The following is a 19,721-nucleotide window of genomic DNA, read 5'->3' as shown; positions in this document are numbered from 1 at the left end:
GAAATCACTGCATCTGATTTAAGTCTGCACTGTCACACAGGGTTATTTTGGAAACAGTGATAGCACAAACCTTGTAATAATTACTTGGAGTTTATCTTCATCATAACAGGATCATATGCACATTAAAAATGAGGGGTTAAAAAATTAGAGGGTTAATTTTCTATATTCACTTCATACATCCAGAGACAACCCAATATAGTTTTTTTTTGCTTGATTTTATTTCTTGCATCTTGTATTATTGATAATACTTGGATGTTATTTCTTTCCTTTCCTGGTTTTTGCTATCTTAAGGTTAAGCTTCTCATCATTCCTCTTCCCCATCTCACCTGTATTAGGATTCAGGTTCGGTTGTAAATTAAGAGAGGATCTCTCTCTATCTCTCTCTCTCTCTCTCTCTCTCTCTCTCTCTCCAGAAATCAGATTCCAGGTTTTATAAGTGTCTATTCCATGAGGTTGTCCAGACACCAGGCTCCCAATGAAATGCTGCTCCCAGCATTCTCTGGGGCTGTGGCTTTCAAACTTGAGCATGTATAATAACCTGGAAGGCTTCCAATATTGTTCTAAAGTCTCCTCCCTCCCTCATCCCCCTTCATACAGGCATGAAACTGGTCCAAACCATTCTCAATAAGCCCTACCTTGACCATTGAATTTAAAATGGCAATATATACACTGCTTTTTTATAATAAAAAAAAATTTAGACAAGGTCTCCCTCTGTCGCCCAGGCTGAGTGCAGTGCCGTGATCATGGCTCACTCCAGCCTCAACCTTGAGGCTGATTGATCAACCTCAATCGATCCTCCCGCTTCAGCCTCCTGAGTAGCTGGGACTACAGGTGTGTGCCACCACATCTGGCTAATTTTTGTATTTTTTGTAGAGATGAGATTTCACTGTGTTGCCCAGGCTGTTCTGGAATTCCTGGGCTCAAGTGATGCACTTGCCTCGACCTCCCAAAGTGCTGGGATTGCAGGCGTGAGCCACTGCACCTGGCCTCCCTGCTTCTATTCAAACCATAATCCCCTTACTGTACATCCTACTTCATTTTTCTCCATTGTACTTATCACCCTTTAATACTATGTACTTTCCTTGTTTATTTTGTTTCTTATATATCGCCTTTTCCTTCCTGCTAGAATGTAAGCTCCATGAGGGCAGGGATTTTTTTTTCATCTTTTTTGTTTTATTCACTGAGATATCCTAAGCACCTAGAATGATGCCTGGTACACTGTGAGTGTTCAACACAGATTTCTTGGAATGAAGACAGCTGGTGCTCATTTCTACAACGTGTGCGCAACTACCCCTGGCTTCCTGGGAGGTAGCAGAGGCCATACAGCACATGTGTGGGGTATCTGGTTTTTGTTTAAGCCCATCCCTCTGTGAACCGTCCTCCTTGATCTTTCCATCCCGAGAAGGTCATCCTCGTCTCTGATCTCTATAATATTCATAATATATTTTACTTTATCTGGACCATGTGCTAATATCCTATCTTCTCTGGTAGTGACTTCTTTCGTGTGTACATACCTTAGCCCCAAACTAGTCTGTAAGTTCTGGGAGGACAAAGACCATAGCTTATTTTTCTTTATTTTATTAATAGCACCTAATACATTGGTTTGGTTGGAGGAGGTGCTGAATAAGCACCTTGTTATGGCAATAAATAAGGTTTTGTTTCATTTTATTTTAATGAAATGAGCCAAGAAACATACATAGCAGAGTATCTGGCATATAGAAATGGCTGGTGAATGTTGGCTATTTCTATTATAAATTGTATTCAAATGCATGATTAACACAATGCTTTGCACATAATAGGTACCCATTGCATAATAAATTTCATTGAGTTAACCAATTTTGAACATTTAACATTGGGGGTTATTTGTTGGATAAGTTTATAACATCCCATTCCTTTCGTCATGGCTCAATGCAATAGCTAAATACAAACTTATGTATTCATTAAATGGGAAGTGTCCCTCTGGGTAATAGTGGACTACTTTGGTTTGATTCAACATAAGCTTTTGTCTTTTCATTGGCAAAGAAGCCACCATCTATTGTGATTCCAACTACTCATTCTAACAGCAAGATGAAATTTTTTAACCAAATATCACTTTGCCGACGTCATCGAGTTGCTGGCTTTAAGCAAATCTCCCTTTAGTGGGTGTCTACCCAGCCCCACTCTGTGAGGCCCAGAACTTACTTGATGGGTTTGTAGCTAGGGCTTTTACAGAAGACCAGCAGTCCGGCTCCAGAGCCCACCAACAAACCCCCCATCTTCAGGCACCTGATAGCTGACACTCCCTAGGGGGAGAAACAGTGTTAAGAAAAAGCATGAAAATCTCACAAATCACCACTAAAGAACATACTCATGTAACCAAATACCACCTGTTCCCCAAAAACCTATGGAAATAAAAACATTTTTAAATGTTAATAAAAAAAAGAAAAAGGCTGAATGAAAGATGAATTAAAGATGGCCAAAGTCATGCCAGTGCTGCACACATTGCCTGGAGGATGTTCATGAAGGTTCTGCTCACGATGCACCCCCAAGGGGATTCAATGCCAACAATGAGCTCACTTGCCAGGAAGTAACCCTCCTGGGCCTGCAGGATGCAAACAGGATTCACCATCCTTCCTCCCTAAACCCACCAGCGCATTTTGAATATTTAAAAAATTAGTCCCAGCACGTTGAGAGGCCAAGGCGGGTGGATCGCCTGAGGTCAGGAGTTCGAGACCAGCCCGGCCAACATAGTGAAACCCTGTCTCTACTACAAATAACAAAAAATTAGCTGGGCATGGTGGTGGGTGCCTGTAATCCCAGCTACTCAGGAGGCTGAGGCAGGAGAATTGCTTGAACCTGGGAGGCGGAGGTTGCAGTGAGCCAAGATTGCGCCATTGCACTCCAGCCTGGGCAACAAGAGTGAAACTCCTCCATCTCAAAATAAATAAAATAACACCTTTACATCCACTCAAATGCAGTCAAGATTAGAAGGTATAAACACAGCCTCAGCAATGTTAGTCCCTCAGCTGCCACTGTTTTCACCAGAACTTAATTCTTATAATGCAAAGCAACCATATTTAACATCCCAAGAAAGCACAAAAGACTTCTTATTGTTTGATGACTACATTATCTGAACTACAACATACAGTACATAATCTTACCAATAGTGGGAAATATATTTAAAATTTAAAGTATCCTTCAAAGGTTGGGGTGTCCCCCACCACTCACCCCAAAGAAAAAAAGGTGTGACAATGTATGATGGTTGTTTTGTAATATCCACTATGAAGTTCTAATTTTAAAATGTGCATGAGCAACATTTTATTTATTATTATTATTATTTTGAGACAGTCTCTCTCTGTCTGATCATGCAGTGGCATGATCTTGGCTCACTGCAACCACCACCTCCTGGGTTCGAGTGATTCTCATGACTCAGCCACCCGAGTAAGCTGGGATTACAGACATGCGCCATCATGCCCGGCTAATTTTTGTATTTTCAATAGAGACGGAGTTGTGCCATGTTGGCCAGGCTGGTCTCGAACTCCTCACCTGAAGTGATTCTCCTGCCTCGGCCTCCCAAAGTGATGGGATTACAGATGTGAGCCACCATGCCCGGCCACGACATTTGATTTTAAAACATTCAATATAGCTAGTGACTGTATAGGTTTGTGTCTTCATGAATTTTGAATATTATAAAACAAATATCATGCCCTTTCAAGTTACTTTACACTGAATTTAGCCTGTTGTGGCTCAAAAGACATTTTATGATTGAGAAGAGGAACCAAGGCTCAAGAATGTGAAGGCGAGGACCAGAATTATATGCTCCCCAGCTTCCACTCCTCACCCATAACTTCCTAAGTGCCTTAGCAGGACAACAGGATGAAGGCTCAGCCTATGAGGAGATAAAACATGGAGTGAATTTTTTAGCATTTATTTGAGGACTTGGGGATGCAAGCGGTAAAGAGTTCAACAGCGCCTCGAAGCTACATATGTGTGATTTCTAAATAAACTTTCTAAAACTATAGATGACATCATTCAAGTGCACAGGTTCTGGAGCCAGTCGGCCTGGGTTGAAATCTCAGCTCCACTACTTGCAAGCCAGGAGATCTCCAATGGTATGAGCCTCAGTTTTCTCATCTGTAAAGCAGGGATGAAAATGGTTCCTATCTCATTAGGCGTTTATAAGGATCGAATGCGATCATTTAAGGGAGGGGTTTTGCACCACGTCTGACACATCAGCATTTATTGAACACATACCATTTTTTTGTTTGCTTGTTCGTGTGTGTGTATGTGTATGCGTGTGTGTGTGTGTGTGTGTGTGTGTGTATTTTGGAAACAGGGTCTCTGCCACCCAGGCTGGAGTGCAGTGGCACAACCACAGCTCACTGTAACCACGAACTCCTGGGATGAAGCAATTCTCCTGCCTCAGCCTCCCCAGTAGCCAGGACTATAGATGCATGCCACCACGCCAGCTAATTTTTAAAAACTTTTCATAGAGATAGGGTCTTTCTATGCTGCCCAGGCTGGCCTCAAACTCCAGCCTCAAGTGATCCGCCTGCCTTGGCCTCCCAAAGTGCTAAGATTACAGGCATAAGCCACCTTGCCTGGCCTATTTTTGTTTTTACTAGGCTATTTTTTAGAGCAGTTTTAGGTTTGCAGCAAAATTAAACAGAAGATACAAGTATTTGAGATTTCCCCAATACTTCTTTCCCCCACAGTTAAAGAGCCTCTCCCATTATCAATATCTTCCAGCAGAGTAGATGTGTGACAGCTAATAAACCTAAGAGGACACATCATTATCACCCAAAATCCATTGTGTACATTAGGGTTCCCTCTTGGCGTTGTATACTCTCTGGGTTTGGACAAATTAATAGCAACATTTATTTGCTATTTACCATTATAGTGTCATACAGAATAGTTTCACTGCCCAAAACATCCTCTGTGCTTTACCCATTCACCCCTCCCTCCCTACTAACCCATGGCAAGCACTGATCTTTTTTTTTTTTTTTTTCAGATGGAGTCTCACTCTGTCGCCAGGCTGAAGTGCAGGGGCGTGATCTTGGCTCAATGCAACCTCCACCTCCCGAGTTGAAGCAATTCTCCTGCCTCAGCCTCCCAAGTAGCTGGAACTACAGGCATGTGCCACCACGCCTGGCTAATTTTTGTATTTTTAGTAGAGATGGCCAGGATGGTCTTGATCTCTTGACCTCATGATCTGCCCGCCTCAGCCCCCCACAAAGTGCTGGGATTAGTGGTGTCAGCCACCGCGCCCGGCCTGATCTTTTTATTGTCTCCATAATTTTGCCTTTTCCAGAATGTCATATAGTTACAATCAAATGGTACGCAGTCTTTCAGACTGGCATCTTCCACTCAGTAATGTGCATCTCAGTTTCCTTCTTTTCCTATAAAGTCTTTTCCTGACTTTATAGCTCATTTCTTTTGAGTACTGATTAATATTCCATTGTTTGGATGCATCACAGTTTACGTATCCTTTTACTTCCTGGAGGACATCTTGGTTGCTTCCAAGTTTTGGCAATTATGGATAAAGCTTCTATAAACATCTGTGTGCAGGTTCTTGTGTGAACATAAGTTTTCAGCTCCTTTGGGTAAATAGCAAGGAGTGCAATTGCTGGATTACATGGTAAGAGTAAGTTTAATTTTGCAAGAAACCACCAAACTATCTTCCAAAGTGGCCGTACTATTTTGCATTCCCATCAGCAATGAACAATAGTACTTACTGTTCTCCATCTCTGTCAATATTAGGTGTTGTTAGTGTTCTGGATTTTGGCCATTTGAAAAGGTATGTAGTGGTGCCTCATTGTTGTTTTAATTACATTTCCCGGCTGATATAAGATGTAGAGTATCTTTCCATATGCTTACTTGCCATCTGTATATCTTCTTTTTTTTTATTTTTTATTTGTTTTTTTGAGACAGAGTCTTGCTGTGTCCCCCAGGGTGGAGTGCAATGGCGCGATCTCGGCTCACTGCAACTTCTGCCTCCTGGGTTCAAGTGATTCTCCTGCCTCAGCCTCCCTAGTAGCTGGGATTACAGGCTCACACCACCACACTTGGCTAACTTTTGTATTTTTAGTAGAGACGGAGTTTCACCATGTTGGCCCCGCTGGTCTTAAACTCCTGACCTCAGGTGATCTGCCCACCTCAGCCTCCCAAAGTGCTGGGATTACAGGCGTGAGCCACTGCTCCCAGCCGCCATCTGTATATCTTCTTTAGGTGAGGTGGCAGTTAAGGTCTCTGGCCCATTTCTTACTGTTGAGTTTTAAAAGTTCTCTGTATATTTTGGGTAACAGTCCTTGTTCAGGTATGTCTTTTGCCAGTATTTTCTCTCACTCTGTATCTTTATTTTTCATTCTCTTGACAGTGTCTTTCATGGAGCAGAATTTTTGATTTTAAGAAAGTCCAGCTTTTCAATTCTTTCTTTCATGGGTATTATAGCTAAAAGTTATCACCACATCTTAGGTCTTCTGGATTTTATCTTTCAGTAGTTCTATTGTTTTGTGTTTTAGGTCTGTAATCCATTTTGAGTTAATTTTTGTGAAAGGTATAAGGTCTGTGTCTAGGCTTTTTTATTTTTATTTTTATTTTTTGGTTTTCCAGTTGTTTAGCATTATTTATTAAAAAGACGATCTTTTTTTCCATTGTATTTCCTTTGCTCCTTCACCAACGATCAGTTGACTATATTTATGTGAATTCATGTTTGGGCTCTCTATTCTGTCCCATTGATCCATTTACCTATTCTTTCACCAACACTACACTGTCTTGATTACTGTAGTTTTATGGTAAGTCTTGAAATCTGGTAGTGTCACTCCTCCAACTGTGTTCTTCTTCAATATTGTGCTTTCTTTTTTAAAAAATTATACTTTAAGTTCTGGGATACATGTGCAGAACATGCGGGTTTGTTACATAGGTATACATGTGCCATAGTGGTTTGCTGCACCCATCAACCCTTCATCTACATCATCTACATAACCCGTCATCTACGTTAGGTATCAATATTGTGCTTTCTACTCAGAGTCTTTTGCCCCTCTGTGTAAACTGTAGAATCAGTTTGTCTACAGACACAAAATAACTTGCTGGGATGTTTATTGGGATTGCAGTAAATCTATAGTTCAAACTAAGAACTCATATCGTGACAATACAGAGTCTTCCTATCCATGAACATGTAATATCTACTTAGGACCGGGTGCGGTGACTCACGCCTGTAATCCCGGCATGTTGGGAGGCCGAGGCGGGCGGATCACGAGGTCAGGAGATCGAGACCAGCCTTGCTAACATGGTGAAACCCCATCTCTACTAAAAATACAAAAAAATTAGCCGGGCGTGGTGGCGGGCACCTGTAGTCCCAGCTACTCAGGAGGCTGAGGCAGGAGAATGGCGTGAACCCGGGAGGCAGAGCTTGCAGTGAGCTGAGACTGCACTGCTGCACTCCAGCCTGGGCGACAGAGCAAGACTCTGTCTCAAAAAAACAAAAGAAAGAAATATCTATTTAGTTCTATTTGATTTATTTTATCACAGTTTTATAGTTTTCCTCACACATGTACAGCATGTACTTTTATTATTATTATCAATGTCATCATCATCATCTTCGTTTTAGTACTGTATGCCTAATGGGTCAATTTTAGTTTAAGGTTTTTGTTTTTGTTTTTGAGACAGGGTCTCACTCTGTTGCCCAGGCTGGAGTGCAGTAACGTGATCTCAGCTACTGCAGCCTCCACCTCCCAGACTCAAGTGATTCTCATGCCTCAGCCTTCCGAGTAGCTGGGATTACAGGCACACGCCACCATACCTGGCTAATTTTTGCATTTTTAGTAGAGACAGGGTTTCACCATGTTGGCCAGGATGGTCTTGAACTCCTCACCTCAAGTGATCTGCCCACCTCAGCTTCCCAAAGTGCTGGGATTACAGGCGTGAGCCACCACACCTGGCCAATAGGTCAGTTTTAAACCATTCCAATTCTTTACCTTTCTAACCATAAAGCAATATTTATTTATTTATTTATTTATTTATTGAGACAGGGTCTCACTCTGTCACACAGGCTAGAGTGCAGTGGCTTAATCTCAGTTCACCGCATCCTGTGCCCCAGCCTCCTGAGTAGCTGAGACTACAGACATGCTCCACCACGCCCAGCTGATTTTCATACTTTTTGTAGAGATGGGGTTTCACCATGTCACCCAGGCTGGACTTGAACTCCTGGACTCAAGCAATCTGCCCACCTCGACCTCCCAGAGTGCTGGGATTACACGTGTGAGCCACTGGCCTGGCCTGAACAAATATTTAAGTAGAGTTTCAAAGATCTCTTTGATCACTTGATATTGAAACCAAACATCTTCAATGACACCTCCTAGCCCTTCATCCTGCAGGAATTATTTTCTTTTCACCCATGGAAAAGGTGTCTTGGAACCATTGCCTTGTGGACGTGACCATCAGACCTGAATGCTTAAGAATTTCAGGCTGGGTGCAGTGGCTCATGCCTGTAATCCCAGCACTTTGGGAGGCTGAGACAGGCAGATTACGAAGTCAGAAGATCGAGACCATCCTGGCTAACATGGTGAAACCCCGTCTCTACTAAAAATACAAAAAAATTAGCAGGGCATGGTGGTAGGTGCCTGTAGTCCCAGCTACTCTGGAGGCTGAGTCAGGAGAATGGTGTAAACCCTGGAGGCAGAGCTTGCAGTGAGCCGAGATAGCACCACTGCACTCCAGACTGGGCGACAGAGCGAGACTCCGTATCAAAAAATAATAACAATAATAAAAAAGAATTTCAGCATCCACAGGTGACTTAAGTGCCAAAAGTTTGAGAAACCCTAAGACAGCCAGCATCTTTGCTGGACAGATATTTAGTTCCCAAGTGCTAGGAAAACAAAACAAAACAAAAAATCCAGTAGTTTTCAGGTAGTGTTATATGGAGCTCTTTGGAGGCATCTCAGGAGTTGGCACTGGCAGGGCTCTAAGATTTGCTCTCCTTTGTTTTTGTTTAATATATTAGAATTCCTATCCTATATGAACATACACTTCTCAAAAGAAGATATTTATGCAGCCAACAAACATATGAGAAAAAGCTCATCATCACTGGTCATTAGAGAAATGTAAATCAAAACCACAATGTGATACCATCTCACGTTAGTTAGAATGGCGATCATTAAAAAGTCGCGAAACAACAGATGCTGGGGAGGATGTGGAGAAATAGGAACACTTTTACACTGTTGGTGGCAGTGTAAATTAGTTCAGCCATTGTGGAAGACAGTGTGGTAATTCCTCAAGGATCTAGAACCAGAAATACCATTTGACTCAGCAATCCCATTACTGCGTATATACCCAAAGGATTATAAATCATTCTACATGCACATGTATGTTTATTGCAGCATTATTCACAATAGCAAAGACTTGGAACCAACCCAAATGCCCATCAATGATAGACTGGATAGAAAGAAAATGTGGCACGTATACACCATGGAATACTATGCAGCCATAAAAAAGAATGAGTTCATGTCCTTCGCAGGGACATAGATGAAGCTGGAAACCATCATTCTCAGCAAACTAACACAGGAACAGAAAACCAAACACCACATGTTCTCATCCTTCGCAGGGACATAGATGAAGCTGGAAACCATCATTCTCAGCAAACTAACACAGGAACAGAAAACCAAACACCACATGTTCTCACTCATAAGTGGGAGTTGAACAGTGAGAACACATGGACACAGGGAGGGGAACATCACACACTGGGGCCTGTCAGGGGTGGGGGCTAGAAAAGGGATAGCATTAGGAGAAATACCAAATGTAGACGACGGGTTGATGGGTGCAGCAAACCACCATGGCACGTGTATGCACATGTATCCCACATGTATAAAGTATAATAATAAAAAAAAAGAATTCCTATCCTAAAAAGAATTAGGAAAGCCACACTTGAAAAGCTACACTTCAATCTCTCGTAGAATTATTTCTAAACTCTTCTCTACTTATATTGTAGTTTTTCCCTCTTTTTATGCATCTCCTTGAACGCTTGAATATTAAATGATTATGTGACTAAGAAAACTGTGACATTTTCCCAGGAACACAGTGCAGTATTTCAAAGTTTCTTGAGAATATCTGCTACGTGGAAAAGTATCTAAGCTTAGTTAGAACCATCTGTTCTGTTATCAGAAATGAGATAGGCAGGTGCAGAACATAGTACAAGCTTTCAAATTCAAAGTTTAGTAGAAACAGCCCTAGTAAGTTACTGGGGTGCTGGAAATAGCAGCATTTGTTATATAAAATTATCCTTTGATGGTAGCTTTTTATTTTGGTGTAAATATCAAAGTCTCTAACAGTCCTTTTAACTAGAATTGCTAGGAATTCTGTAAATATAAACAATTGACTATTTCTAGGTCTTGTTCACGACTTATAATGTCAGCTGAGGCTAAAATCTAAGATCTAGTTAGTCAAGTAGACAAAAATTGTATATATAGTTTTATAGATCAAAGAGCACACTTCTCTTATGTATGGCAATGGGGCTGGAACCAATGCAGTTTAAAATCACAAAGCAACAGGCCCTATGCTTTGAAGAGGTGAACATAAATGTGGTTCTTTTTATTTTATTTTATTATTATTACACTTTAAGTTTTAGGGTACGTGTGCACAACATGCAGGTTTGTTACATATGTATACATGTGCCATGTTGGTGTGCTGCACCCATTAACTCGTCATTTAACATTAGGTATATCTCCTAATGCTATCCCTCCCCCCTCCCCCAACCCAACAACAGTCCCCGGTGTGTGATGTTCCCTTTCCCGGGTCCATATGTTCTCATTGTTCAATTCCCACCTATGAGTGAGAACATGTGGTGTTTGGTTTTTTGTCCTTGCAATAGTTTGCTGAGAATGATGGTATCCAGCTTCATCCATGTCCCTACAAAGGACATGAACTCATCATTTTTTATGGCTGCATAGTATTCCACGGTGTATATGTGCCACATTTTCTTAATCCAGTCTATCATTGTTGGACATTTGGGTTGGTTCCAAGACTTTGCTATTGTGAATAGTGCCGCCAATGACTTTCTTCACAGAATTGGAAATGTGGTTCTGATTCCCTAATTCAGGACACCTAGAAATGTCTTTACCCTGAATAAAAACCAGAGATGAGGGCATAGAGAACTGACCAATGTACCTCGCAAATTGAGATGTGGCTTTGGGTCCGTCACTGACTTTTTATGTTTTCCCACAAACTCTTTCTTCATTAAGAAAGTGTGTGTCAGTGAAACCCTGTCTCTATTAAAAAATACAAAAAAATTAGCCGGGCGTGGTGGCGGGCATCTGTAGTCCCAGCTACTTGGGAGGCTGAGGCAAGAGAATGGCGTGAACCCGGGAGGCGGAACTTGCTGTGAGCCGAGATCGAACCACTGCACTCCATCCTGGGCGACAGAGCGAGACTCCGTCTCAAAAACAAACAAACAAACAAAGTGTGTGCTTTGGCCAGGCACAGTGGCTCACACCTGTAATCCCAGCACTTTGAGAGGCCAAGGTGGGCAGATCACCTGAGGTCAGGAGTTCAAGATTAGCCTAGCCAACATGATGAAACCCTGTCTCTCCTAAATAATACAAAAATTAGTCGGGTGTGGTGGGGCACACCTGTAGTCCCAGCTACTTGAGAGGCTGAGATGGGACAATCGCTTGAACCCAGGAGGCAGAAGTTGCAGTGAGCCAAGATCATGTCACTGTACTCCAGGTTGAGTGACAGAACAAGACTGCATCTCAAAAAGAAAAAAAAAAAAAGTACATGCTGCCAGTGAAGGGAGAAAAATGGCAGGGCAGTGGCAATGGTCTCTACTCACCAAACTGAATTTGTCCTTCACAGGCCCAGCATCTGTCAGCAGTTTAGTTCTGGGGTTCATTTTTAGAATATCTCCAGTCGTGGTGCCAAGGTAGAAAAAGCTATCATCATCGTCCATCTGAAGAAGCAAGAAAAAGAAATCTTGGCCAGCCTCGGTGGCTCATGCCTGTAATACCAGCACTTTGGGAGGCCGAGGCGGGCAGATCACCTGAGGTCAGGAGTTCAAGACCAGCCTGACCAACATGGAGAAACCCTGTCTCTACTAAAAATACAAAAGTAGCTGGGTGTCGTGGTGCATGCCTATAATCCCAGCTACTCGGGAGGCTGAGGTAGGAGAATCGCTCGAACCCAGGAGGCAGAGGTTGCAGTGAGTCAAGATTGAGCCATTGCACTCCAGCCTGGGCAACAAGAACAAAACTCTGTCTCAGGAAAAAAAAAAAGAAGAAGAAATCTTGAAGACCTGGATGTCCTGAGTGATGCCCATGAACCCCTGTTCAGGAATGGGATGAGGTTCCTCTGGCACCTCATGAAGACTTGCAAAGATGCTCAGGACTGCTTCTATTTCCCCAGGCTCAAAGATGGGTCAGAACAGCTCTGAGGGGAGCAGGGTTAGGGCTACACATAGAATGGGAGGAAATATTCGACCCCAATTAGCCTGTGCATTTCACTTGAAGTCTATCTGGGTCTGATGTTAATAGGCATCCTCTACCAGTTCAGACTTTTGAGACATCTCTTAAGGGCTCCTAGGATAAAGGTGTGCCCCTCCAAAGAGGATGTACATTTGCTTTATCTCATATTTTCCAAAGCCTATATCCATAAAATGACTATGCATTAAACAAGAGGAATCAGTCCATGGAGAATGAAGTTATACAGGTTGAGTATCCTTAATCCAAAAATCTAAAATCTGAAATGCTCCAAAATCGGAAATTTTTGAGTGCTGATGTGACACTCCAAGGAAATGCTCATTAGCACATCTCAAATTTTGAATTTTCAGATTAGAGATGCTGAACTGGGAAGAATAATGCAAATACTCCAAAATCTGAAGAAAATCCAAAATTCAAAACACTTCTGGCTATATGCATATCAGATAAGGAATACGCAACCTGAATATATAAATCCACATTTAAAATATATTAATAATTTCTCTTTATGGAAGAGATTGCATTTCAACAATGGATTTCATGGTCAGAAACTTTATTTTCAGTGGCAGAAATAGCATCAGTGGCATAGGAATGTGCTGTGGGCTCTGAGTGCCGCGGGCTACATTGCTTTCATCCAGGTGAGGCAGGCTTTTGGTGTTTGATGACAGCCTAGATTCCAGTAAAACAAGGTTTACCTGTGCTGTGTCTAGGTGACTCTTCCCTGACTCCTAAAGGGAGCGGCAGAGGTGAACTTTTTCTTCTTCTTCTTCTTTTTTTTTTTTTTTTTGAAACAGAGTGTCACTCTGTTGCCCAGGCTGGAGTGCAGTGGCATGATCTCAGCTCACCACAACTTCCGCCTCCCAGGTTCAAGCAATTCTCCTGCCTCAACCTCCCAAGTAGCTGGGATTACAGGCACCTACCACCACACCTGGTTACTTTTGTATTTTTAGTAGAGACAAGGTTTCACCATGTTGGCCAGGCTGGTCTCAAACTCATGACCTCAAGTGATTCACCCCCCTCCGTCTCCCAAAGTGCTGGGATTACAGGCGTGAGCCACTGCACCTGGCCAAAGTGAGCTTCTTCAATCAACATTCCCTATGTCTATACCCCACCTTCCTATCCCCAGCCCCATGTACACACACACAAACACCTTGGTCAGTACTGCTAACGGGAATGTGTGCTAATTGTTACTTAATACTTAAATTAATACTTACTCCAATACTCATGACTATTCTTTTCATTTGTCCTGTTTGGCACTCAGTTGGCCAGATTTTTCTATTTGGAAGATCCAGTTCCCATACTCGAATTGTCCCACTATGTAAAAAAAAAAAAAAAAACAAAAAAAAACCACAATCAAATGGACACCCATTTAAGAATCACTTCATCCCTGAAACTGAAGGGAAGAGATCTAAACATTTTTGAGGCTTTGTTACGGCCTAGTGCACTATGAAAGATCTTTTATTCGATCCTCATAACAACACCACGAGGCAGGTTTTATGATGTCCCCTCCCAAATGAGAAAGTGTGGAGCCTGAACACAGCAGAGCGGGGATTCACACCCAGCTCCATCTCACTCTGAAGCGCACACTACCCACTCTACTGAAAACAAACACACAGATAAGCATGGGAACAAGGGCAGAGCAAATCAGAGCTTATTAAATTTCTTCCTCTTTGTTCTGTTCTTCTCTCCTTCCTTCCTTCCTTCCTTCCTTTCTCTCTCTCTGTCCCTTTCTTTCTTTCTTTCTTTTTTTTTTTTGACAGAGTCTCGCTCTATCGCCAGGCTGGAGTGCAGTGGCGCTATCTCAGCTCACTGCAACCTCCACCTCCCAGGTTCACGCCATTCTCCTGCCTCAGCCTCCCGAGTAGCTGGAACTACAGGTGCCCGCCACCACACCCAGCTAATTTTTGTATTTTTAGTAGAGACAGGGTTTCACCATGTTGCCCAGGATGGTCTCGATGTGTTGACCTCATGATCTGCCCGCTTCAGCCTCCCAAAGTGCTAGGATTACAGGCGTGAGCCACCACACCTGGCCTTCTTTTCTTTCTAATTGACAAGTAAAACTAATATATATTTATGGTGTACATCATGATGTTTATATACATATACACATTGTAGAACAGCAAAATCAAGCTATTGAACATATGCTTTACCTCGTATACTTACCATCTTTTTTGGTGGTGAGAATACTTAAAATTAATTATGTTAGCAATTTTCAAGTATACAATATATTATGAACTATATTCACCATGACGTACACAACCTGTGTGCATCAAAAATGGATGGGCTTTAAAAATGTGGTATATGTATGCAATGGAAAGAAATTCTGTCATTTGTGACAACATGGACAAACCTGATTGACATGATGTTAAGTGAAATAAGGCAAGCACAGAAAAACAAACACTGCGTGACTTTACTCAGCTGTGGAGTGTAAAACAGCCCAACATATGAGACAGTAGAATGGTGGTTATCAGAGACTGGGGGTGGGAGAGTAGGGAGATATTGGTCAAAGGACACCAAATTTCATTTCAACAGGAGAAGGAGGGCCGGGCGCAGTGGCTCACACCTGTAATCCCAGCACTTTGGGAGGCAAAGGTGGGTGGATCACCTGAGGTCAGGAGTTCGAGACCAGCCTGGCCAACATGGTGAAACCCCCGTCTCTACTAAAAATATAAAAAATTAGCCAGGCGTGGTGGTGGGCACCTGTAATCCCAGCTACTCGGGAGGCTGAGGCAGGAGAATCACTTGTACCTGGGAGGTGGAGGTTGCAGTGAGCTGAGATCGTGCCACTGTACTGCAGCCTTGGTGACAAGAGCAAAACTCCATCTCAAAAAAAACAAAAAAACAACCATGAGGAGGCGTAAGTTTAAATGTGTTTTTTTCAAGGTATTGAGTTGCAAGGAAAATTTTAAAGGGAAGACCTGTGGTGTGGAGTCTTGTCTTCAAGGAAAGAGAAATGAGACCAAGCAACTAAAAGCTAAACCAAATTAGCGTCTAACATAGGACTTGATACATGGTTGGTATTTACTCATTATATGTTGAATTAATCTGAATTAATAATTGTATAAAAATTTCAAGGCCAACATCACAAAGACTTCAGCTAATATTTTAAGGCAGAAAAGATTAATCTAAAAATATATCAAGTTTTGGGCCAGGCATGGTAGCTGATGCCTATAAATCCTAGCCCTTTGGGAGGCCGAGGCAGGTGGATTGCCTGAGCTCAGGAGTTCGAGACCAGCCTGGACAACACGGTGAAACCCCATCTCTACTAAAATACAAAAAAATTAGCTGGGCATGGCAGCATGCACCTGTAATCTCAGTTACTTGGGAGGCTGAGGCAGGAGAATCATTTGAACCTGGGAGGCTGAGGTTGCAGTGAGCTGAGATTGCGCCATTGCACTCCAGCCTGGGCAACAGCGTGCGAGTCTGTCTCTCTCTATGTGTACATATATATATATATATATATATATATACACACACATATATATACACATATATATCTACACACATACATATATAACTGTATATGTATATATATATAGTTTTTCTTTTGTTTTTTTAGCTCCCAGAGTTATATGTATAGTAAGTACTCAGACATATTTTAAACATAGTGAACTTTTTTTTTAAACAAAGAGCTTTTTCGTGGTCTTCCTGGTAGATGTTATTTGGATTCTGAAATACTTAAACTTGCAGGACATCTCATGGGGACAATATAGTGGCATACATGGCATTGGGACCAAGTTAGAGAACCCAGCATACATAGGTGCCATGTCAAAAATTTTACTTAAGAATGATCACTTTCTCAGTTCTCAGTGTCACATGAAATCAAACCGGACGTAGAATGCAGATTGTCCTAAAAAAAACTGTTTTTATATAAAATTCGAGTATTGAGTCCTGAAGAAACGTTGCTCATGGACATCAGAATGGACCAATACCTGCTGCTTAAGGGGCTGTGAAGGAGCAGAAAGAACCCTATAAAACCCTGACTTAGTCAAATCACTCTGCAAATCTGAAAAAAGTTGAAGAGCATCGCCACAGCCCGTGGTCAGTTGCTTTAGGTTGCTTAGTAGGGGCTGGCTTTCATGCCGGTCAATTAGCTTCATGGCCTCTGAATGAATCGTTCCTCATAATTAGCCATGGAGCAAATGTAAGTTGCATATCATAAAGTGGGGACAGGAAACAATACAGATGTAGAGCTGCACAAATTCTCTTCTCTGGCTGGAAAAGTAACCAACCATGTGTACCTTTCCAAGACGGGTTGAAAAAAATAGCTCTACTGAACACATACTTCAACCCTGTATTTCCTGATTTCTTGCCCTTTGAACTGGTATATAACATTAAAAAAGGATTTTTAAAATTCATATTTAACCTTCCCTTCAAACTCCAAACAGACACCTGAGGTCAGGAGTTGGAGACCAACCTGGCCAACATGGTGAAACCCTGTCTCTATTAAAAATACAAAAATTAGCCAGGTGTGGAGGTGGGCACCTGTAATCCCAGATACTTGGGAGGCTGAGGCAGGAGAATTGCTTGAACCCGGGAGGTGGAGGTTGCAGTGAGCTGAGACCATGCCACTGCACTACAGCCTGGGCGACACAGCAAAACGCTGTCAAAAACAAAAACAAAAACCCTCCCTAATTTGCTAATTTAAACAGGGTTCTAATTAGTGAATCTGTAAATTAATTTATTCCCTCCCTTAGGCAGATGCTGGCCTCTGTTCAAACTTTGAGCTAGGTCACCATTAGCTGGTTAAAGCTGATTCTGCCCGTAATTATTTTATATGGCTAACAGTCTAACCATTTGAAACTTCCTGGCAGAATTCATTTGCAAACTATCAGATCATGAGACCCCAATCAAGAGCAGGTGGGAAGAAACATCAATCAGTAGGTGAATCTGTGCAATTGTGCAAATTGTTTCTGTGAGCATGGATTGGAGATAATTCTGTCACAAACCAGAACCTGAGAACAGTTAAGCAGGTAAGCAAAATCTTTTCAGCAGCAATCACAGAATTTTAAAATAACTATAGTGAAAATACTTCCAGCGAAGAGAACTTTTAATGAGTACAAAATCACAAAAACTATGATGTAAGGTATTTATCCAGGACTAAAGATGTGTTCCCCCAGATCAGAATGACCATGTTTTCTGTACAAGAAAATATAGCAATTTATGAGTTCTGAAAACTCCAAACGCAGACACGTACTTTCCAGCAGTGACAAACATCTCATCCCGGCACCTGGAGAAGATCACATTGGTGGCATTGCCAACATTGAGGCCGGCTGCAGGGCTGCCACAGATGGCATCTCTCTTGGCTATGCTCCACACCACCACACTGCAGAAATAAGAGAGACCAAAAAAAAAGTCAAAGAGAAAACAGGCTTTCAAAATAAGAAACAACCATCTTAGTGGTTCTAGAAAGAAAAAAACACAACAGGTTACTTAAAAACGAACAAAAAAATTACCCCACCCCTGACATCTCCTCAACCACACTGGGTATTAGAAGATACAATGGTGACACATTAAAAATTTGTTGTTGTTGTTTGTTTTTGAGATGGAGTTTCGCTCTTGTTGCCCAGGCTGGAGTGCAATGGTGCGATCTCGGCTCACTGCAACCTCCGCCTCCTGGATTCAAGCGATTTTCCTGCCTCAGCCTCCTGAGTAGCTGGGGCTACAGGTGCACACCACCATGTCCAGGTAATTTTTGTATTTTTAGTAGAGATGGGGTTTCACCATGTTGGCCAGGATGGTTTCGAATGTTGGCTGGGCATGTTGGCTCACACCTGTAATCCCAGCACTTTGGGAGGCCGAGGTGGGTGGATCACCTGAGATAAGGAGTTTGAGACTAACCTGGCCAACATGGTGAAAACCCATCTTTACTGAAAATAAAAAAATTAGCCGGACGTGGTGGCGCGCGCCTGTAGTCCCAGCTACTCAGGAGGCTGAGGCAGGAGAATCGCTTGAATCCGGGAGGTGGAGGTTGCAGTGAGCCAAGATTGTACCATTGCACTCCAGCCTGGGCAAGAGAGCGAGATTGTGTCTCAAAAACAAAAAACAAAAACAAAAACAAAAACAAAAGAATTATTAAAACAGAGACTGCTAGGCCCCAGCACCGCAGTGTCTGATTCAGTACGTGGGATCTGAGAATTTGCTTTTCTCATAAGTTCCAGGTGATGTGTGTGCTGCTGGTCTGGGGACTACATTGTGAGAATTGCAGCTATAGGGTTACACTTCCTTCTTCTGGGTGCAATCATACAACTTAATCCTACACTGAATAGGGTGTGGATCATAATACAAAAAATGCTGGGAAGGGGGTGTTATGTTAAACGTTCGAATCAAAGTATTTAAAGAAAAAGAATGAAAATGTTACAAATCTTGTTCATGTAAAAACATACCTAACTATATTTCCCAACTTTTCTACATATGGAATGTATTATCACATTGGTCTAAAATCAAGGTATAACCAAGATCACCAGGAATAGGGAGGTAGGAACTCGTATAAGAGCCATGAATTCTCCCTTTTCCATAGTGGGACATTAACAGATACCATCAAAAGTGGAAAAATTCGGAGGTAAACTACTTAAAAAGTTTAAATGATAACTAGATGATGAACCAAAAATCAAAGACTATTCAAAACAAGTGCCTCGTATCCAAGAGAAATGAAGACATGTCCACACAAAATCTTGTACATGAATGTTCATAGCGCCGTTATTAATAATAGTTTAGAAGTGGAAATGACTCAAAGTCCATCAGCTGATGCATAGATGAAGATAATGTAGGCTGTCTACACAATGGAATACTATTTGACGATAAAAAATGAAATACTGTGCATGCCACAAATGGATAAACTTTGAAAACATTATGCTAAGTGAAAGAAGCCAGTCACAAAAGACCACATATTGTATGATTCTACTTATGAGAAATGTTTTAGAATAGGCAAAGCTAGAGACAGATGGTTGATTAGTGGTTGCCTGGGGCTTGAAGGAGGAGGGATGGAGAGTGATTGCTAATGGGTATGGGGTTTATTTTTTTATTTTTATTTTTTTGAGACGGAGTTTTGCTCTTGTTGCCTAGGCTGGAGTGCAATGGTGCAATCTTGGCTCACTGCAACCTCTGTCTCCTGGGTTCAAGCGATTCTCCTGCCTCAGCCTCCCTAGTAGCTGGGGTTACAGGCACCCACCACCACGCCCAGCTAATTCTTTTGTATTTTTAGTAGAGACAGGGTTTCACTATGTTGGCCAGGCTGTTCTCGAACTCCTGACCTCAGGCGATCCACTCGCCTCAGCC

General features: G+C 42.1%; 1 protein-coding gene across 3 annotated transcripts in view; it reads right to left on the bottom strand.

Moving 5' to 3' along the window:
* Positions 1 to 19,721, bottom strand: part of CFAP52 (cilia and flagella associated protein 52) — a 64,506-nt gene that overhangs the window by 26,865 nt on the left and 17,920 nt on the right. For 2 of the 3 annotated variants that reach the window (XM_054456615.2, XM_054456618.2), the window contains 4 exons: positions 17,641 to 17,769; positions 13,658 to 13,757; positions 11,804 to 11,920; positions 2,182 to 2,282 (listed from right to left, as the gene is read on the bottom strand). In XM_054456615.2, the coding sequence (XP_054312590.1) occupies positions 2,182 to 2,282; positions 11,804 to 11,920; positions 13,658 to 13,757; positions 17,641 to 17,769 (447 nt within the window). The remainder of the gene's footprint in view (positions 1 to 2,181; positions 2,283 to 11,803; positions 11,921 to 13,657; positions 13,758 to 17,640; positions 17,770 to 19,721) is intronic. The other variant, XM_054456616.2, reaches the window with a different exon arrangement.

Source organism: Pongo pygmaeus, chromosome 19 (genome assembly GCF_028885625.2).
Source record: "Pongo pygmaeus isolate AG05252 chromosome 19, NHGRI_mPonPyg2-v2.0_pri, whole genome shotgun sequence".
NCBI lineage: Eukaryota > Metazoa > Chordata > Mammalia > Primates > Hominidae > Pongo > Pongo pygmaeus.
Note: the sequence above shows the minus strand (reverse complement) of the source record. Positions and strands in the feature narration are given on the sequence as shown.